The sequence below is a fragment of the Cervus elaphus genome, chromosome 4, assembly GCF_910594005.1.
Source record: "Cervus elaphus chromosome 4, mCerEla1.1, whole genome shotgun sequence".
Classification (NCBI taxonomy): Eukaryota; Metazoa; Chordata; class Mammalia; order Artiodactyla; family Cervidae; genus Cervus; species Cervus elaphus.
The window spans coordinates 66,529,906-66,550,591 of record NC_057818.1 but is presented as its reverse complement, the minus strand read 5'-3'; the positions used below and the strand labels follow the sequence as shown (position 1 = coordinate 66,550,591).

Genomic DNA, 20,686 nt, shown 5'->3' with positions numbered 1-20,686 from the left:
GCACGTGTACCTTTTATTACAGAAACATTGGGGAAGGGTTGAAAAAGGCTAAAGAGGAGTTGTGGAGGAGACCACTGCGGACGCTCACTCAGCTTCTCTCAGCGCTTCTGCTCACAGAGACCTTCTGGCCATGCCTCTGGGCAGACAGACACTATCCCTCAAAGGACTCGACGCATTACCCTCCAAATCGGCAGTCTAGGAACACGGAGGTTTCCCCAGAGGCCAGACCGACTAGCTGGGAGATGGAGGACTCGTGAGGGTTGAGCTGAGATGGAGAAGGGCAATTAGAAGGCACAGCAGGGATTGTTTCTAAGGAAGGGAAGAAAGAAGAGAGAAATGTATTTGAGCATCGGTTTACATCCTGGACGGCTGTCTGCTCTATGGACTCTGCCCACCTTGCCCCTCCGACCCACCGGACACGCTTCCCTAAATCTCAGCCGGCTGCTCCTCGCCATCTCACCATGCGAATATCTTCTCTTCAGAGAGAGGTTCTTCTGAACACTCAGTGGAAAAACCTACCCCCTCCAGTTCCTGTCTGTCACAGCATCTTCGAGGAAGCTCAGATGACTTATTCCCTGCCCTCCCACTAGGGGGCGTGCCTCAAGAGCACAAGGACACTCCCTGCTGCACCCCTAGCCTAGCCCACTGGGGTCACCTAGGGTTGGTGCAGGGGGTGAATATGTAAGGCTTGCTCTGGGCTCTGGGGGATAGGTCGAGCATCTCATTGCTCCAGAAGGGGGTCACAGTCTGCTGCAGGGGGTCTGAAAACTACAGCCCCAGGGGGTGACTCCAGCTCACACCTGTTTTTACTTTTTATAGTTTTTAAAAATCGAGGTAAAATTCACATGACATAAAGTTCACCATTTAACCATTTTCAGTGAATCCAGAATTCATCATAGTGCAGTTACTTGATAAAAATGTACTGACTGCATTTCTCAATACGTTAATCATAGAATTATCACATGACCCAGACTTTCTACGCCTAGGTGTGTACCCCCAAGGAACTGGAAACAGGTGTTCAAGGAAAAATTTTGTGTGTCAGTGTTCTTAGCAGCGTATTAATAGCCAAAAGGTGGAGACAGCTCAAATGTCCTTCAACTGAAGAATGAATAAACAGGCACATATCCATGCAAAGGAATACTATTCAGTCCTGAAAAATAATGAAGTCCTGATACATGCTATAGCCCTGATGGCCTTTGAAAACATGCTGAGTGAATGAAGCCGGACATAAAAGGTCACATAGTATATGAGTCCGTGTATACGAAATGTCCAGAATAGGTAAATCCAGAGATGGAGAGAGAGAGATGATTAGTGGCTGCCAGGGGCTGGGAGGAGACACTGCTTATGGTTGCAGAGGTTCCTTTAGGGATGATGAAAAGTTTTTGGAGCTAGATTGCCATGAGGGCTGCACAACATGGTGAGTGTACGAAACGTCACTCATGGTAAATTTTATGTTATGTGTATTCTGCCACACCTTTAAAAAAAAAAAAATCCCACATAACCTTTGAGGGAATTCACAAATGAATCCTTTCTGCTCTCCACGTCCTTATCATTGGTAAGCTGTGGCTTGAGATTAGGGAGATGAACTTGAAACTTTCCATTCAACTCTGTGATTCTACAGTTGGCATTTCCAAACTCACCTGGGGAATTTGAACCAAGCCCCCACCCCCACCTGGCAGTGGACAAACCCTCTCCCCCGTGGGACATACCTGTTGTCCACCTCCGGGTTACAGTAATGGCAGTAACACTTGGGAGGTTGAAGAAGAGGGGGAACCGGAAGCAGAAAGAAACGGTATTGGTGAGGCAACTCTACCACTCCCCCTCCATCCCTCCCCACGCCTCCTTTCTTCTTTCCTGCCTGTCTCCCTTTCCCCGCCCCGGCGGTGGTGGGCGGTGACATCCGTGATCTGGCTGATCTATCCAGCCTCCCCTCTTACTGCCCCATCCTCCAGCCAGTTCACTCATCCCAGTAAACAACACGGTGCTCTAACCTGGGGTTTCTCAACCTCAGCAGCCCTGCCACTTTGACCCGGCTCAGCCTTAGCTGTGGGCACCGTCCTATGGAAGCCACGTGCCCGGCCTCCACCCACCAGATGCCAGCGGCATCTCCTCCCCCAGACGTGACCACCAGAAATGTCTGCAGGCGCTGCTGAGTGTCCCCTGGGTGGCAAAGTCAGCCTCATCGAAGAACCACTCATCTAAGCAAGGGTGCAAGGCTGGGGCTCATCGTCTCGGCCCTCCCATATTCCCCGTCTCTCACCCCAAATCCCTTAGCACTGCTCCTTCTACAAGTGCAGCAAGGCGCTCCCCATCTTCACTGCCTTCCCCGACATCCTGCCCACCCCTTGGATACCCAGCTCCTCCTCCCCTTCCTCTGCACTCCCCCCCACCCCCTCCTCCCTCCATCTGTTCACCCCCCCCCCCCCCCCCAGGTACCCAGCTCCTCCCTCCCTTCCTCCGTGCTCCCACGCTCTCCTCCTCCCTCCATCTGTTCACCCCCCTCCTCCCCCACGAGGTACCCAGCTCCTTCCTCCCTTCCTCCGTGCTCCCACGCTCTCCTCCTCCCTCCATCTGTTCACCCCCCTCCTCCCCCACGAGGTACCCAGCTCCTCCCTCCCTTCCTCCGTGCTCCCACGCTCTCCTCCTCCCCCACGAGGTACCCAGCTCCTCCTCCCCTTCCTCTGTGCTCCCCCCCACCCCCTCCTCCCTCCATCTGTTCACCCCCTCCTCCCCCACGAGGTACCCAGCTCCTCCCTCCCTTCCTCCGTGCTCCCACGCTCTCCTCCTCCCTCCATCTGTTCACCCCCTCCTCCCCCACGAGGTACCCAGCTCCTCCCTCCCTTCCTCCGTGCTCCCACGCTCTCCTCCTCCCTCTCCACCTTTAGGAACCTGGCTCCTCCTACCCAGTCTCCTTTGTTGTAGGACACGAACAAGAAGGTGACCATCATGTAGGCACATCTCAGCCCATTCCATCTGGTTTTCTGCTTCAGCGGCTTCTTGGGGGTGGTGGCCGTTGGGAGGAACTTTACTGGGGAGATCCAAGTGGACACGACCAACATGAAGGCGTGCTGCCCCCTGTGTGGACATCCTGCCTTCCCCGCGACTCTGTCCACACAGATATCCCTCTGAACCCCACACCCTCAATCCACCTGCTTCTGGGATTGAAATGTGGTCCATTGCTACTGGGTGCCCTCACCTCCCCTCTCCATCTGCAAGGCACCAGTCTCACATCTCCTTCTGATTGCCATTGCACCAGCCTTCTACTTCACACTCCTCTTCCCCAGACCAGCTCCCACTGGGGGCCACAGGGATCTAACACCAGATATGACCCTGTCACCTCCTCATTCCAGACCCCATCTGGGGCACAAGCCCAGTTTTACTTGCTCAATATTCTTTCCCTCTTCTTTTCACATTTTAAATTTTAAAGAAAGTGTTACATTTTAATATTACATACAAAAAAACCCTAATACTAATAAGATATTTTTTAAAAAGGAGATGACACTTGAAAATTCCCGGAGTGGAGGAAGCCACGTGAGTCATGGATGTTAAATTAAATCTTGCTTCTTTCAGGAACATAAGCAAAATTTAAATCATTTCTTTTAAATGTCTCTGATAATCATGAGAGGAACTTAAGTCATCTTCCCCAAAATGGCTGAAGATAGTCCCCTTTGAACCAACCATTGTGCCCTCAGGAAACCCCACTGTAATAATCATCATTTTAAAATATAAACAATTTCCTCAATTTCACGTTATAAGCTACCCTGTGAGGAACACCCTGCTCCTGCATCTCATATCAGTTTTGAATTTGAAAGCTCCCAGGTTAAGAACTATTCTTTGCACGATAAACTCTCCCTTAGTACTATTTTACTGATCTTGTGGTTTTAGCTTTGCTATTTCTGCATTTTTGACACATATAACTCACCTCACTAAACAGGCCCTCCAGTCAAAAACCAGAACATTACCAGTGTAAAGGGGAAAATGAGAAAAAAAAAAAAGCTCCTTGTTGAAATTTCAGGAAGGCAGACCCCCTCCCCTTTTCTTAGAGAATTTACTTTGTGGTTGTAATGCCTTTCTCTGTCCCTTCATTGTTGTTGTTCAGTTGCTAAGTTGTGTCCAACTCTTTGTGACCCCATGGTCTGCAGCACACCAGGCTTCCTTGTCCTACACTATCTCCCAGAGTTTGCTCAAACTCTTGTCCATTGAGTCAGTGATGCCATCCAACCATCTCATCCTGTGCCTCCCACTTCTCCTCCTGCCCTCAATCTTTCCCAGCATCAAGGTCTTTTCCAATGAGTCTTCGCATCAGGTGGCCAGAGTATTGGAGCTTCAGCTTCAGCATCAGTCCTTCCGATGAACATTCAGGATTGATCTCCTTTAGGATTGACTTGTTTGATCTCCTTGCAACCCAAGGGACTCAAGAATCTTCTCCAGCACAATTTGAAAGGATCAATCATTTGGCGTCTTTAGCTGTCCCTTTGAAATGTATGCAAATCTTTTTTTAAAGAATTATTTATTTGGCAGTGCTGGGATCAGTTTCAATGTCCTTCTTCACCTCGAGTAACCCTTTTGGACCTCAGCGATCAACAAAAGAAGTGACCGAAGAAAAACCAAGACGTTTCCCAATCACACCTCATTGTGCTCGGCCTCCTTGGTACCCATGGGCAGTACAGGGGGTGGGGTGGTCTGTAGGCTTTGGCTGCCCCTCAGGAGGACATCCTCTCAGGTTCTGAAGCCCTGACCTTGGCCACCTGAAATTGTGTCTCCTTAAGGCTTTGTCTTAACACAGACCAAGGGAACTCGCAGGCCTGTCGATGGGAACAGGCGTGATGCCATGCACCTACCTTCTTCCTTGCAGTCGCTTGATTCTTCTAAAAAGAGGAAGGGAAAGAGGCAAAGAAGGAAGGGAAGGAAGGAAGGAAGGGGGGGGGAAGGAAGAAAAGAAATCATCAACAAATTCTGAAATGAATACAAACCGTCAAGAGTGGTTCTGCGCGCCCCAGATAAGGAGCGCCGAGAACGCACCCAGCCCCCCGCAGTCCCTGGCCTCAGGCACTGCGCGGCCTCGTGGCCCGTCCACCCGCTGTCCCCTCTGCCACGAACACCCTCCACCCACAAGTGCTCGTGACTGGCTCCCTCACCTCCTCCAAGTCTTTGTCAAAGTCACTTTCCCTGATCACCTTTTAAAAATGCATCCCTCTTTCCTACCCTGCCTTCCCATCTCCCTTCCTCTGTGATCTGCACAGGGCTTAGCATCCAACAGACTTCTAACCCACTATTTCTCTATGTATTCGTGTTCTTCCTCTTCTCATCAGCTCTATTTGGACGCAGATTTCTGAACTGTTCCCTACTGTATCCCTAACGTCTAGAACAGGACTGATCATAGAGCGGCTAATATTAATTAGTATCTGTCGTTGGATGAATGAAAAAAAAGACACTTATCATGTTCAAATGATGATGATAAGGAGTGTAAGATTTCAATTAAAAATTGAAAAAGAAATTTAAAGCAAAACCCAAGAGTGTAAGGTTTGATGCCATTTAAAGACTCTTCCAACATTAAAAAAGAAAAGCAGATAAGTCTATATTTTTGTGTCCAGGAGCAAAAGCAAATGGTGGAGCCAATTAGCATGGTCATTACTTACCATTCAGTACCTGGAGGCTCAGCAAACCTGTGGAGACAATATAGAGATAGAATTGCCAAAGGCAGCCTGCTAAGTGCCCTTAGACCAACAACATGCAACTGACTCACGCCGAGCTGCCTCTCCTATCTTCTCATCGCTTCCTCAGGACGTTCATATTGCCTTAAGACTATCTGCCTGTCCCCTCATCAGTCTGTGTGGGGTTTATCTAGAGGTACAAGCGTGTGAGGTTCATCTTTGAGTTTCCACTGCCCTGCACAGTCCTATCCCGTACGGAGAGTTAAAAAGAATATTCTTCCCGGGCTTCCTTGGTGGCTCAGTGGTAAAGAATCCGCCTGCCAATGTGGGAGAGACCCGAGATCCCCGGTCCAGGAAGACCCCACATGCCTCGGAGCACCTAAGCACCACCACTGTGGAGCCTGTGTGTTCGGAAGCCTGGGAACCACAGCTACTGAGCCTCACCCTGGAGTTCCTGCTCCACAACACGAGAAGACCACCGCAAGCAGAAGCCCAAGACCACCTCTAGAGAGTCGCCTCCACTCCCCTCAACTAGAGGAAGCCATTCACAGCCGCGAAGACCCAGCACGGCTACAAATAAATCTTTTTTTAAAAAAGAATTTTCTTTTCCCAAACAAACTTCCCATGCCAAAATCTCGGGGCACGCATGGAGTGAGATTATTTACCGAGGATCTCTGATGTCATCCATCCAGAAGAAGATGTGGTCCGGGAGGTAGGACGGTGTTCAGGGTTGCAGACAAAGTCCAGAGCGTTGAGTCCAAGGGGCCGTGAGAGATGAGACCATAGAAGGAAAAAAAAAAATAAGTCATAAGATCAGAAGATGCGGACACTGGGAGCAAATGAGAACAGAGCCCAGGCAGACGGTGCGGAGCCGCGAAGGGGAGATGGTTGGAAGCCCCGCCATGTGGGTTAGAGCAGAAATGTAGTGGCTGAAGCCATTCCCGGTGGCTCAGCCGTAAAGAATCCGCCTGCCAGTGCAGGAGACGCGGGTTCTATCCCTGAGTCAGGAAGATCCCCTGGGGAAGGGAATGGCAACCCCCTCCAGTGCTCTTGCCTGGAGGATGCCATGAACAGAGGGACCTGGCGGGCTACAGTCCATGGGGTCTCAAAGAGTCAGACGCGACTGAACGACTAAACAACAGCCAGTGGCTTAAGGAACTGGCGCTGGATCAGAGTCAGGCTGGAAAGGCAGCCCCCACGCCTGCCCCACATATTTGCCGTCCCCATGTCGTAGGCACCTTAGACACTTCAGATGAATAATGCCTACCTGGACCGGGAAACGCAACAAAATATATTAAACGTGCCCGGTGCCCAGGAAACCCTGAAAGAATTTTCCTTACAGTCATCACCATTGTCGTAAGAACGTTGCCCATATCCCTGATTTGACCAGGGCCTTGGTTCCCATAAGACATCCCCCCTTCAGAAAGTGAAAATCATGCAGCCATTTTTTCCAGTCCCCGGATTAATAAAAAAAAAAAAAAAAAGAAAGATTCTGTGATCGGTGAGGCTGTGTCTGGGAAGGGACCTCATCACAGAGATAAGAAAGGGAACAAGACAGACGCGGGGACAATGTGAAAAAAGAAACTCACGTTTCAGGACTGCCGAGGCGCAGGCGGTGGGGAGGAGAAATTCCGGCGGGAGCCATTGGGCATCAACAGAAAAGGGAGAGGATGAGAAGTGTGACTGGCTTCTTCCCGGTTCATCCCACCCTGCTGGTCCTCCAGAGAGACCCTCCCATTGCAGTGGGATGCAGGTGCCCCCAGATCTCACGGGGTGGCCAGGGGCCAGGGTGGGGACTCTGCCTGCTTCCACTACACTTGTCTCCTTTGGAGCCCTGTTTATCCCGGTGGACAGACTCCCCAGACACCCGTTTCCCTCGAGCGTTGGTCCCCCAGAGATGAGGAAGCTCCTCAGAAGAAGATGCCCTGACCCACTTTTATCTCCTTTCTCTCCCTTTCTATCTCAGGAGGGAGGAGCAAAGAGGGAGCCGTGGCTCCGAGCTCCTCCTCATTGAACTGTCCTCTCAGCAAATACACGCAACTCAGTACATCCCTGCGTGCTGGGGCTGTGGTCCTCGGCTTCTGATGAAATCTGGAGGCCTTGATGGCCGTGCGCTCACACACCCAGTCATACATACAGCCTCAGACCCACCCCAGCAAACCACAAACTCTGGGGCTTATGCGTGCAGTCTCAGGGAGCTTGTGGACCCCGGCGGGTCAGTCTGAGCCCCCTTCAGAGTCAAGAGTGACAGATGGAGACCCTGTTAGCAGAAGCTCTCTCTCAACCCGGGTCCCCAGGTGAGAACAATCCAAAGATTCCCTTCTCTTTCCTGTTTACTTTTTTGGTCTCAGCGTCTGAGAACACCCGAATTACCAGAGAAAAGGAAGAATAACTCACTTTTTACTGGAAGGTGCAGCAGGACCAGAAATGAGGGGGTCAACATGGAAAAAAGTGAGCAAGAGAGTAGGATCAAATACACACCACCCCCCACCAGCACATCCTTTGTTCACCCATTAAACATTCTTAAAGTTATTTGTAAGCTTTTATTGTGAGCTAATTATAGACTCACAAAAACACTGCAAAACTAGCACCAGAGGGGGTTGCCCTTTCCTCCTCCAGGGGATCTTCCCAACCCAGGCACTGAACCCGCATCTCCTGCATTGGCAGGCGGTTGCTTTGCCACTGAGCCACCTGGGAAGCCTCAGTTTGGGGAGCCATGCCTTAAAACTCGGTGGCTTCAGATCAGCCCAGAGATAAAGCATTTACACCACAGAAATTGGCAGTCCGTGCAAACCAGGGCTCCCCTGCAGACCCTCTCCCCACAGAAATGGTTGTGAAACGTTACAAGCACAGCCCGACTGCAGCCTATTTCTAACAGTTTTGCTTTTGACCTCAAGACAATATCTAAATGCCAGGGCCTGCACCAACACTTCCCCCCGTTGTTTTTTTCCACTGCAGCTTGTTTTGTTTGGTTTTTGGCTGCACTGGGGGACATGCAGGATCTTAGTTCCCCAAGCAGGGCTGAAACCCAATGCAGAGTCCTAACCCCTGGAGCACCAGGGAATTCCCCTCCCCTGAATTTTTAATGAGGAAATCCCGGGGACAGAGGAGCCTGGCGGGCTGCAGTCCACAGGGGTCACAAAAGAGTCTTGACAGGATGGAGCAACTGAACAAGCTATGATCCCGGAGAGGGTTACGGGAATGTCATCTCAAGGACACAGACTCGGGATTGAAAAAGCACTTACTTTCTTCCTCTGTCCTGTCTGGAGGCGAGGGTGCAAGCAGCCAGGTTCCCACGGAGGTGCAGAGGGAAGACAGAGATAAGCGTCAAGACACCGGGAAATAAGGACAGGCAAAACGAGACTCCCTGACCAGTCAGAGGAGACAGAGGCAACGCGCCATTGGACACGAGGCGGGTGGAGGCGCGGTCCTTCCCTCTCTCTCTCTAACTAGTACTGGTGGGGCCTCTGGTGTGTGCAAGGCGTGCAGGCTACACAGAAAGCGAGCCGGACAAGCATCTCACTCTCGGGGAACGCGAGCACGCGGAGGCCAGAGAGGCGGCCGCGCGAATCAGAAACCCATCCGGGGCAGGGCGAGGGCTTCTGGGTGCGGCCGGAACCTGCTCGGGGGGGGCGGCGTTTGCTGACCTGGTGGGGATGCCAGAGAAGGCGTCTTGGAGGAACTGTCACTGAGTCTGACACCTGAAAGATGAGGAGGGATTAGCCGGTGAAGACCTCTGGAGGGGAGAGAGAGAGAGAGACGCGCTCCCGGCGGTGGGACAGTCCTGGGTGGGAAGGAGTCTGGAGCTTTGGAAGAATGGAGAGAGACCCGCCGAGGGGACACGGCAGGAGAAGATGACCGGGGGGACAAGAACGTCCAGAGTTAGATGATGCCCGGCCCTGTGGGTCATTTTAAAGACCTCGGGCTTCATCCTAAGTGAAAGGTCACGCTGACCGCAGGCGGGAAAGCGCCAGCTAGAAAATGCTGACAGAGAAGCCCCCGCCGGAAAGTCCCGGATAAGTCCCAGGGCCAGACATCCACCAATCAACAGCCCGTTGCCAGGCAGACTGATGGACGCGAAGGCGCCAAGACTCCGGCCAATCAAAAACTGACATGAGACCGAAAAGTCCAATCAGCACCCTAGAGCCCGATTCTAACCATATATGGAAAGGTCCCGCCACTTCCGCATCCGCCAGGGTATATAAGTGTCGCCCCCTTCCCACAGGTTGCAGAGTCCCGCTTTTCACCTGCTCGCGCCTGGGAGCGATTGCCCAGTAAAGCCTCTTACTACTCCGGCGTTCTCTTTGTCTTGCCGCGGCGTTCTTACACTAAGAGCGATGGGCAATCAGGGAAAGACTTGGACTCAGCTCTTGGGCAACTTACCCCATCTCTCTAGGGCTTGGTTTTCTCATAAAAGTGCAATTATAATGGGATGGCCGATCGTCCTGGTTGGCCCAGGACTTGAAGGGGTTCACTGGGTGAGTGAGTTTTAAGGCTAAAACTAGGCATGTCCTGGGCGCACAGAGTCACTCTGGATTATAATGGGATCCACCCGTCTCAGAGGGGTGATGAGACGATCGAAGCAGAGCCCTGAAACATACTGGCTTTTTCCAAGATGCTCCATGAAATTTTCTTAAAGAATTTTTTTTTTTTTGGATGTGGATCATTTTTAAAATCTGTGGCATTTGTTACAATATTGTCTTATGTTTTGGCTTTTTGGCCTGGAGGCCTTTGAGACCTTAGGTCCTTGACCAGGGATGGAACCCACGCCCCCTGCATTGGAAGGCGACGTCTTGCTAACCACTGGACCACCAGGGAAGTCCCGCATGAAATTTTTGTTAGTTACCACTTTGCCTCTGATGCTCTTCCTCTTTCTGGCTCTCAGTTTTCGTGTCTGTACAGACGGTTTCCGGCCTGTGAGCCGCGACCATGGCCTCTGTAGCCGCTGTTATTTGCTAAGTCGTGTTGGAGTCTTTTGCGACCCCATGGACTGCGGCCCGCCAGGCTCCTGTGTCCGTGGGATTCTCCAGGCAGGAATCCTGGAGCGGGTTGCCATGCCCTCCTCCAGGGGGTCTTCCTGACCCAGGGATCGAAGGTGGGTCTCCTGCATTGGCAGGCGATTCTTTACCACTGAGCCACCAGGGAAGCCCTGACTGTGTGGCTTTATCCACACTCAACTCTGGATCTGAGGTTATTTTGCTTCGTAATGTCTATCTGACATTGATCTTTGCCTTATAGCCGTGTTGTATGTTGACTAAGAAGCACATTTCACTGTTTATGAAGTCTGGCTGTTTTCCAAGGAGGGAGGTCGTGGCCCATAAAGCTCTGATATTTCTGGATGGAGAGGATTCTTCGAGGGTAGGCGTTAGGGAGTCCTGTATTATTCAGCTTGTGAGAAGAAGGTCTTGGAACTCCACAGGCAGGGTGGGAAGAAGGAAAATGGGAGATGAGAAGAGAGAGAGGGAGCAGAGATGGGAGAAGGCCATCCGTTCAGGGCTCTGGCTGCTCTGCACGCTCTTGTTACTCGTAGGTCTCAGCCGATTTCTCACGGAAACCAGGGAAGGAGGGTTCTGCTTCTAGGTTGATGGGGACATAGAGAAAACACAGAGCTCTTCAGGAACCCAAGGGGACAGAAGTGAGAAACTGTTGTCTTTGAAGGAGCAGAAGCAGTGATGAGGGCTATGGACTCCAGAACCCCTGGACAAACGGGGTGCAGGGAGCTGGGCCCACTTTAACCAGCTCCCTAGTACCTGAGTTTTTCATAGATTTTATAATAACATCATATGTTTTTTATAACATATAGAATGTTATATTTTATTATAACATTAAGAAGCACCCCTTATAGCATGGATTACTAGCCCTATTCTATGGGAGAAGAGAACAGCCTTGCTCCAGGGGCCCATATGCTGGTAAAGAACAGAGCTGGCTTGAAAGGCCAGGCGTATCCACCCTGGAAGTCCAGTTCACATTTCCGTCTGCCTGGAGATCCAGATCCAGGCGTGTCCTCTGCACTGGGACAGGAACCTCCAGGGATGGCTGGAAAGGTCTCAGGTGGACACAGATTCACTGTCATTCCTTTGGAGTCACATGGTGGGAATATGTAAGCTAATAACGAGTTCACTTTACAATTCTCTTTCTTCTAAAAAGTCTCAAAACGAAGCTAACTTGTCTAGAACCTCTCTCTAATGCTCTCTGGTCTTCCTTTCCACTGAAGAGAGAACTGTCTTCAGACAAAGACCCTCAGCAGTCATCAGTATCATTATAATTAATGCTTATTTCCATTGTTTCATTATGTCTATTTTTGAAGTTATCCTCTTAGAACATTCTTTGGCATTGCCCTTCTTTGGGATTGGAATGAAAACTGACCTTTTCCAGCCCTATGGCCACTGCTAAATTTTTCAAATTTTCTGGCACATTGAGTGCAGCACTTTAACAGCATCATCTTTTATTATTTTAAATAGCTCGGCTGGAATTCCAACATCTCCACTAGCTTTTTTCATAGTAATGCTTCCTAAGACCCACTTGACTACACACTCCAGGATGTCTGGCTCTAGGTGAGTGATCACACCGTCGTGGTTATCCGGGTCATTAAGACATTTTTTTTTGTACAGTTCTGTGTTTTCTTGCCACCTCTTCTTAATCTCATCTGCTTTCTGTTAGGTCCTTGACATTTCTGTCCTTTATTGTGCCCATCCTTGCAAGAAATGCTCCCTTGGTATCTTCAATTTTCTTGAAGAGATCTCTGTGGCTTAGTCGCTAAGTCGTGTCCGACTCTTGCAACCCCATGGGCTGTAGCCCACCAGGTTCCTCTGTCCATGGAACATGGAACATGGAATTTTCTAGGCAAGAATACTGGAGTGGTTTGCCATTTCCTTCTCCTCTAGTCTTTCCCATTCTGTTGTTTTTCTCTATTTCTTTGCATTGCATCTTCTTAGAACAAATGTTACTGACTTTTCACTGACTAAAGGAATGTAAGGCTTTCTTTGCAAGTTTATCTATTTAAGCTTTTAAATAAAGGAAGTCCTTTTAAAGTGGAGTCCTTTACAGGAAAATATAAACGATAGCATTGGACTGGATAGTAGTAGATATAGCAGGAACTTCTGTTGGGGTTCAGCCTCTCTACCTGTGACCGTGGGGACAAGTTTTTTCAGCCATCCCATTTTGAAAAATCAGAAAGCTAGATGCTTCCCCATGTTGCTGAAGGGGTGGGGAAATTAGCATTCTGTAGGTGGTTTATGGAACTGTAAGTTTGTTAAACTTCCGTCCAAATTTAAAAGGCCTCTGCTCTTTGACCCAGTCATTTGGGTCTTGACCTCAAAAAGTTGAAGATCTACGTGTCTAAGCGTATTTCTTGTAAGAATACACAGGAGACTAGTCGCAGTGGCTGTTCCAAGACAGTAGAACTGGGAATAGGATAGAGGGGAAGATTTTGACTCTCATTTTATGTTCCTACAACTTTTCTCATGTGCATATATCTTTTATAACTTAAAAAAAATCTACCACATGATATTTCTCATGCAAAATTCTAGTGCTCTCATTCCACACTAATAAAAATTTCCATTACCTTAAAACTCTAAGAGACAAAATGTGATCAGATACTGTCTGAACGGTTCTTCCGAAATAAAGAAAACATAAATAAACAAAACACTGTATTTAAATAAATAACTAAAAACACAAAACTCCATAAATCTGCATTACCTTATAGACAAGAGAAGAGAAAGACAAGAAAAGACAGAATTCTCACACTTACCATCTGCCGACAGCCTGCTCATCATACCTGGAGAAGAAGACACAACGAAAGATGTGCAAATGCAACAGAAGGAAATATACCTAATTAGTGGATTTCCCCAGTTCAACGGATTTAATAAGCTCTCTTCTTTGGAAAGTATGGCTATGAGAGCTCGGGTGTGACTTAGGGTTTCCCCATTACTCTCATCATCCCTTTTTTCAGCCCCATCACCACTAGCAGACATCAGTGTCTCTAATCTAATTTCTGGGTTTTGTGTGTGTGTGTGTTTTCCATCAGTCTCTGAGTTCCTTAAGAGTGAGCATACATGACCCATCTTTGGGTTTCCGTCACCCAAGCATGGCTCCAGACATACGTCAAATGCCCAGAAAATCTTGCTCAGAGTTTCCCCTCAAAGTTCACAGTCTGAGGGCATCTTGAATGTGGTGAGGTATTTACCTACGATTCCTGAGAGCAGTCGATCCAGAGTCAGCATGGTGGTGGAGGATACAGACGTGGTACAGAGCGGTGGGACCAGGGATCACGGAGAGGAAGCCATGAGGAGAAAACCAAAAGTGAGATCAGATGCTGGGAGCTGGGACAGGCTTGGAAACAGAGTCCACCGTGGGCGCAGGGAGCAGCTAGGTGAGATTATTGAGAATGGCTTTGTGTTTGATTTCAGGGAGATTTAAGTGAGCGGGGGTAGGGGGGAAACATTCATGGGCCATTCTTCAGCCAGGTAGGAAAGAGAGAAATAAACTATTCTTCACTGACTCTGGAAAAAAACCAAATGCTCTTTCCTTCTACTGATTTCACACCAACCCTCTAAGGTTAGAGAACTGTCTTCATGTTGTCAATGAGAATAGCTGAAGCTCTGAGATATTGTATTAATTTTTGAAGCCCCACACAATGGATGAATGAAAGCACAAAAATTCAAACTCAAGTCTCTCCAACCTCCTCTATAAAGTTCTATTTCCTCACCCACAAGGTGAGTATATTAATATCCATTGCAGGGTTGGGGTTAAGTTGTCTATATACTGATAATAATAATAATAACAAGCTTACACAGAGATGATTGCATGTATGTTCATGGCGAGGGCCATGGAGACAGAAGAAGGAAGAATTATGTGTGCTAAGTCACTTCAGTTGTGTCCAACTCTTGGTGACCCCATGGACTGTAGCCCACCATGCTCCTCTGTCCATGGGATTCTCCAGACAAGAATACTGGAGTGGGTTGCCGTGTCCTCCTCCACAGATCTCAGATAGACCTGAATTTAGCTCTACAACCAAATGGCTTTCCTTTAGTCACAAGAGGACCACAGAAATGTACTCAATTCTGATCAACTAGTTTTTACAGGGGAAGGAGAGAGAGATGCACTATTTTCTTTTCATCAAGGTATCCAGTCTCGACTTTTAATGTCTCTAGATTAGAAGCTGGGCTATGGACAGTCACAAGAAGAAAGATCCTTGAAAGGCAGGCAAAAATTACCCCGTCGGCCAAGGGCTATCAGAGCCCAAAGGGAGAGAGAGGGAACAAAAATGTTACCTTTCAGCACTGTTGTCCATGCAAACAGCAGGAAGGAGAGGATCAAAGGCAGCCGGTGGGGATCAGAGAGAAGGTGAAATGTGTTAATTCGTCCCTTATACCCCATTGCATCCCCTGGGTCTCAGGACAGGATGGGGCCCCAGAATGAGAAGCTGTGCCTTGTTCTAAGAACCATAGACCTCTTTGTGTGTGCTCAGTCATTCAGTCATGTCCGACTCTGCGACCCCATGGACTGTAGCCTGCCAGGCCCCTCTGTGCATGAGATTCCCTAGGCAAGAAGACTGGAGTGGGTTGCCATTTCCTTCTCCAGGGGATCTTCCCGACCCAGGGATCGAACCCAAGTCTTTCTTTACCCCTGAGCCATCAGGGAAGCCCATAGGCCTCTTTGCTGCTGCTGCTGCTAAGTCACTTCAGTCGTGTCCAACTCTGTGCGACCCCATAGACGGCAGCCCACTAGACTCCGCCATCCCTGGGATTCTCCAGGCAAGAACACTGGAGTGGGTTGCCATTTCCTTCTCCAATGCGTGAAAGTGAAAAGTGAAAGTGAAGTCGCTCAGTCGTGTCCGACTCTTAGCGACCCCAAGGACTGCAGCCTACCAGGCTCCTCCGTCCATGGGCTTTTCCAGGCAAGAGTACTGGAGTCGGGTGCCATTGCCTTCTCGAGACACATTTATCCTAGAGGTCAAGAAACCCTGAGACACCATGGTCTGGGGCATCCAACCACCCACCCCCCTTACACCTGAGTCTCCGGAGGGTGGCAGATGAGGGTCTCCATAACAACCAGTAGTCAGAGACCAGGATGGTTAATACTTGGCAAGGAGGGAGCCGTGGCCAGTCTGCACCCACTTTCTCTCATCTACAGCCCACCAATGAATCCGCACAACGCAGTCCAGTCCGGTTGTACGTGTTAGTGCCCAAGGTCCTACTGAAAATCTGATCGCAGCTATAAAGTCCATATTCCCAGGAAACCACCGAGATTCTCACACCCAGTTTTGCACAAGATTACAGAGGCTGGTTTACCTCCCCGAAGTCCATCTGGTTGGCCCCAGAGATCTGCAGGCTCTGAGTTTGGAGCCATGCTGAGATTGAGAGCATCCTGTGAGCGGCCCAGGGTGAAGATGACAGACAGCCATCTCCCTGTCCCCTGTACCCTTCCTCCTCCGGTTGAAGGGCTCCCTAGTTACATAGTCAGAAGGAGATCAGACTTACATTTGACTGGAAAAGGACAACAGGACCAGGAGTCAGGGGATCAACATGGAAGATAAAAGCAAGAGAGAAGTTTGAATTAACAGTAATTTATCCACCTCAGATGATTTCCGCATGCACGCCTTTCTTCCTTCAGTTGAAAGTGAAAGTCGCTCAGTCATGTCCGACTCTTTGCAACCCCCTGGACTATACAGCTCATGGGATTCTCCAGGCCAGAATACTGGAGTAGGTAGCCTTTCCCTTCTCCAGGGGATCTTGCCAACCCAGGGATCGAACCCAGGTCTCCTGCATTGCAGGCGGATTCTTTACCAGCTTAGGCACCAGGGAAGCCCAAGATAGGATGGGGCCCCAGAATGAGAAGCTGTGTCTTGTTCTAAGAGCCACTCTGTGTGTGCTCAGCCTTCCTTCGTTTACCCTGGCCTGTTCTCACAGGGTGAGGGGTTTCACGAGAGGCTGTTTGTGCGTAGTTTGTCATGTATCATTAGACAAAGATCAAACGGCTTGGTTACACTCTTGGTAAGGATGTTGAGAGCTCTACTTCTTTTTTTTAAACTTTTACTTTTGTATTGGGGTATAGCCAGTTAACCATGTAGTGATAGTTTCAGGTAACAGTGAAGGGGCTCAGGCATGCATACATGTGTGTCCACTCTCTCCCAAGCCCTGCTCCCGTCCAGGCTGCACATGACACTGAGCAGACTTCCCCGTGCTCCGCAATAGGTCCTTGTTGGTCATGCATTTTAAATACAGCCGTGTGTCCATGTTCATCCAAACTCCCTAACTGTCCCTCCCCTTATTCTTCCCCCAGCAACCATAAGTTCCGAGGACCCATCTCTAGCATTACAGTTTTATAAATGAATCCTACAGATAGATTTTATTTATATATGTGTGTGTGTGTCAGAATATAACTCTAGTGAAAATATTCCAACCATTCTTTCTTTCTGATGAGAGCTCTCCATTCGTGCACTGAGCCTGTCTTCCCCAGACAAAAGGATGGATGAACAGCCCTTTGGGCAGCAGGCGTCACTAGAAGACAGAGATGTCGATGGCTTGCTTTTACTAGTGATGCCCTGGCCCCCAAGACGAAGCCCACTTTGCCCTAGAATCCCCAGAGGGGTCTTAAAATCTACATGAATCTGAAAGGAACTGGCTATGGGAGTACAGACTTGGGATGTTCACAGTTCTTACTTTTTTCTTCAGTTGCAACTGGAGGTGAAAGTGTTAGGCCGTCCGGATCCCAGCAGGAACAGGAAGGAGGGAGCAGGGCGCAGGGAGAGAATTCAGCATTAGACTCAGATCAATGCAGTGCCCAAGGAGCCCAGAGCTGAAAGTGTCACTGGAGACACACTAACCCATCCAGTCTATCGGTAAAGCTACTTAAGTTGACTCATCCTTCTAGCCATCCATTATCCATCTATCTGTCCATTTACTTGTTCACCATCCATTGATTTATCCATCTAACCATCATCCGTTCAGCGTCCATCCATACTGCCATTCATTCATCATCCATCCATCCTTCCTTCCATCCATCCACCCATTCACCATCCATCCATCCACCCACTCATGCATTCACCCATTCACCATCCATCCATCCATCCTTCCATCTACCCATTCACCATCCCTCCATCCTTCTATCCATCCATCGACCTATTCACCATCCATCCTTCCATCCATTCACCCATTTGCCATCCATCTTTCCTTCCATCCATCCACCCATTCACCATCCATCCATCCACCCATTCACCATCCATCCATCCATCCACCCATTCATGCATTCACCCATTCACCATCCATCCATCCTTCCATCCATCCATCCACCAATTCACCATCCATCCTTCCATCCATCCACCAATTCACCATCCATCCTTCCATCCATCCACCCATTCACCCACTCACCATCCATCCATCCATCCATCCACCCATTCACCCATTCACCATCCATCCATCCTTCCATCCATCCATCCACCAATTCACCATCCATCCTTCCATCCATCCACCCATTCACCATCCCTCCATCCTTCCATCTGTCCATCGACCTATTCACCATCCATCCTTCCATCCATCCACCCATTCACCCATTCACCATCCCTCCATCTTTCCATCCATCCACCCATTCACCATCCCTCCATCCTTCCATCCGTCCATCGACCTATTCACCATCCATCCTTCCATCCATCCACCCATTCACCATCCATCCATCCTTTCACCCATCCATCCACCCATTCACCATCCATCCATCCTTTCATCCATCCATCCACCCATTCACCATCTATCCATCCTTTCATGCACCCATCCAACCATTCACCATCCATCTATCCTTCCTTTCATCCATCCACCCATTCACTATCCATCTGTTCTTTTATCCACCCATCCAACCATTCATCATCCATCAATTTATCCATCTCGCCATCATCCACCTGTCATCCATCCATTATCCATGCATCATCCATCCATCCAACATTCACCAGCCACATATACTGGCCACTGGTCTGTGCTCGATGCTGGGGGCACAGGTGAATTAGACTCAATTCCTGCTCTGTAGGTATCTGTGACACTGGTGGGGAGAGAGATGCTGGTACAGGAGAAAAAAAGACATCACAAACCCTGCTCTCATGGAACCTGTGACCCATGGCGGTCTTGCACATCTTACAGGCCCTTCACACTTAGCATCCAAAAGAGAACTTGTGGCCATCACCCTTCTACCCATCAAAAGATAAGCTGTTACTTTTTGTTGATAAAATAAATATCCATGCATTCATATTGATGTAATTACTTGAATACATAAATAGAGCAGAAGCATTGAGTCTTCCTTACAGAAGCATTCCAACTGATACATGTAGCAGGAATAAGAGAAATAGAAAATCACGATCATGCAAAACTACAACAATCAGTTTGGCAGATGAGATCCACAGATGGATGCTGCAATTCGTGGGGGGAAAGTTTGAGGAGGACTAGGATATCTGTGAAGTTCCCAGTGATCTCAGCCAGATTATCTATTAATTACAAAGGGGAAAATAGCAGCTGGTCAGTGATCAAACTTAACATCACAGGTAATAAGGCACTTCACCAACACATCATCTCTGATAAAGCGTGTAGAGGACAGGTTAGCACCACTTCTGCGGGACAATCACTCCCACCCCGGTGTCACAGATTGTTGTGAGTGCTCAGTCGTGTCCCGCTCATTGTGACGCCATGGACTGTAGCCCACCAGGCTCCTCTGTCCATGTGATTTCCCAGGCAAGAATACTGGAGTGGGTTGCTGTTTCCTCCTCCAGGGGAGTCTTCTCGGCCCAGGGTTTGAACCCGAGTTTCTGGCGTCTCCAGTCTTGGGTGGATTCTTTTTACTACCTTGCCACCTAAGGAGTTGGTGATTTAACCAGCGTTCAGATACAAGTCTATGTGTCTCCAAGGGCAGGAGCCATGATTCCCAGGACTCGCCCACCCCTCCATCTCCACCAAGGGAAAGGGGAAATGGGAATTTCTAAACAGGGAGCGGGAAGGAACCTGGACTTGGACCCGAGGAGGCTCACTGAGGCCAGCCACCGGGCCCCTGCCCGTGGTAAGAAGAAATGGAGGAGGGGGAGACGGCAGGAGGAGCTGGGCTTACCTTCCCGGGGGATGCAGGCATCTGCCAGTCCCAGGAAAAGTAGAATCAGCAAGAACATCTTCAGAGAGGGCCCTGACTTGTGGACAGCGGGCTTGGGGGTTGGGGTGGACGAGCTCCTTCCAGGACCAATGGGACTCTGGTCACTCGCTGTTCTCCCAGATTCCAAGGGCAAAGCCAACTGCCCACACACACCCTCCAGCCACCCGGAGGCTGCAAGCGTCCACTCCGTGCCCACGACACCAGGGGCTGACACACAGACTGCTTCTTCCCACCGGCGTCTGCTTATTCATCTTTTTTTTCTTTTTTTAGGTACCTGAAAAAGAGTTAAATGCATCAGATACTTTTCAAAAATTTTTATTTATTTATTTAGCAAGCTCTGGGAGTTGGTGATGGACAGGGAAGCTTGGTGTGCTGCAGTCCATGGGGGTCGCAAAGAGTCGGACAGGACCGAGTTAACTGAACTGAACTGATTTAGCTATCCGGGGTCTTAGTTGTGGCATGTGGGATCCCCGAGCAGGGATCGAACTTGAGTCCCCGACATTGGGAGCTCGGAGTCTTAGCCACTGGACCACCAAGGAAGTCCCTGCTTATCTACCCTAAAACAACATTTTAGAATAATTTTACACTGAGCCTGATCCTTGTCATCCTATGGTTCCCATCTCCTGTTTGTATAGGACTCGTGACCTATAAGTGGCTTTAAAAAATATTCTGAGGGCTTCCTTGGTGGCTCACTGGTGAAAAATATGCCTGCCAATGCAGGAGACACAGGTTCAATCCCCAGGTCGGGAAGATCCCCTGGAGAAGGAAATGGCAACCCACTCCAGTATTCTTGCCTGGAAAATCCATGGACAGAGGAGCCTGGTGGGCTACCGTCCATGGAGTCTCAAAAAGTCAGACACAACTTAGCGATTGAACAACAACAACGAATGAATGATCTGTTACCTGTACAT

General features: G+C 49.3%; 1 protein-coding gene across 1 annotated transcript; it reads right to left on the bottom strand.

The window, feature by feature from the left end:
- Window positions 1–20,686, bottom strand: EDDM13 (epididymal protein 13). The gene is made up of 13 exons (XM_043900695.1): window positions 20,679–20,686; window positions 19,737–19,852; window positions 17,318–17,335; window positions 9,302–9,460; window positions 8,900–8,917; window positions 8,052–8,057; window positions 7,244–7,252; window positions 6,320–6,328; window positions 5,640–5,666; window positions 4,842–4,868; window positions 2,904–3,028; window positions 1,710–1,747; window positions 1–309 (listed from the first exon to the last, which is right to left on the bottom strand). Exons 1-13 carry the CDS (start codon window positions 20,684–20,686, stop codon window positions 285–287), a joined length of 585 nt encoding a protein of 194 aa, XP_043756630.1. The 3' UTR covers window positions 1–284.